General features: G+C 32.9%; 1 protein-coding gene across 1 annotated transcript in view; it reads right to left on the bottom strand.

Annotated features, from left to right (window-relative positions):
- Positions 1–473: 473 nt before the first annotated feature.
- LOC136796278 (zinc finger Y-chromosomal protein-like) overlaps positions 474–1,149 on the bottom strand; it is a 3,170-nt gene continuing 2,494 nt past the window's right edge. The window contains exons 3-4 of the mRNA XM_067049539.1: positions 699–814; positions 474–574 (exon numbers count right to left, since the gene is read on the bottom strand). Coding sequence (XP_066905640.1) covers positions 474–574; positions 699–814 — 217 coding nt within the window. The remainder of the gene's footprint in view (positions 575–698; positions 815–1,149) is intronic.

Here is a 1,149-nt window from a genome sequence, read left to right as displayed (position 1 = left end):
TCCTTTGTTCCTGTCCTAAAGATGATTTCTCCCCCGATAATTTGAGCCCAAATTGGCTGATTCTCTGGAATACGCTGTGTAAATGTTGTACACGTTCGGCTTCGTTCTTACTGAACACTGAAGATCATCGATATAAATCCGACATACAGATTCGTAATTCCTCTTAAAAATTCGTCCATTAGGCACTGGAAGATTATGAGAGCATTTTTGAGTCCAAATGGCATTCTTTTAAATTCGTAGCGGCCCCTCTCAAATGTGAATGCCGTCTTATGTTGATCCTTAGGGGCTCTTGAATATTCATTTTTTTCCTAATTTTTCTCACAAAAACAGGATAAGCATTTTTTTATTTTATAATAGTATAGATACATTAACAAAATAATTTTTAAATTATACACAATATTTCTTTGATGCATAGAAAAAACAGAAAAAAACTTTTAACTTACAATTTTTGTATTTAATATTTCACAATTACTTCATTGGGCCCGTGGTTCAAACATCTCCAACTGATCGTCTGTCCCTTTATAGATTATTTGGACTTTCGACATGTAATCTTTCGACAGCATCCAAACATTTCCTAGTCAGAATTTTAGAAGATATTATGAACATTTGGATTAAAGGAATGTTTAACAGTATTTATTCGAATACTGAATCCTTTTTTCTTTCAGGGTTTCCTTACAGTACCAGTTCTTCTCAATTACCTGCTTTTAATCTAGGGTGTTCTTCATCTTTGACACATATTTCTGGGTCATCATTTGAAGCTTTTAATTTCTGTAACCTTTCTTCAATCTCAGCAGGTTTCTCTTTCTGCTTCTTCCTTGCAAAATTTCAAACGTTTCCTATATTCTAGTATCATCTGAGTATCTTAATAATCCTATATATGCTAGGATCATTAAGAGGTACAGATGATTCTAGAGAAAAGTAAAAGACAGAAATTGTGCAAGGAATGGTGAAGTAACGTTTTCCATAGTTCAACAATTTTCATATAATGTTCCAAGATAAGATGGCAGAAGAAAAACTCCCAATGGTGTCTTTATAGTTAAACTTACACAGGTAACACTCAACATTGGATTTTTAATACAAGATCTATAACGATAATTACCTTGCCACAAATTATAATTATTCTGTAAGGAGTATAGAATGGCCGGTTCT

The sequence above is a fragment of the Halyomorpha halys genome, unplaced genomic scaffold (genome assembly GCF_000696795.3).
Source record: "Halyomorpha halys isolate HHAL.00 unplaced genomic scaffold, Hhal_1.1 Scaffold1970.1, whole genome shotgun sequence".
In the NCBI taxonomy this organism is placed as follows: Eukaryota; Metazoa; Arthropoda; class Insecta; order Hemiptera; family Pentatomidae; genus Halyomorpha; species Halyomorpha halys.
Note: the sequence above shows the minus strand (reverse complement) of the source record. Positions and strands in the feature narration are given on the sequence as shown.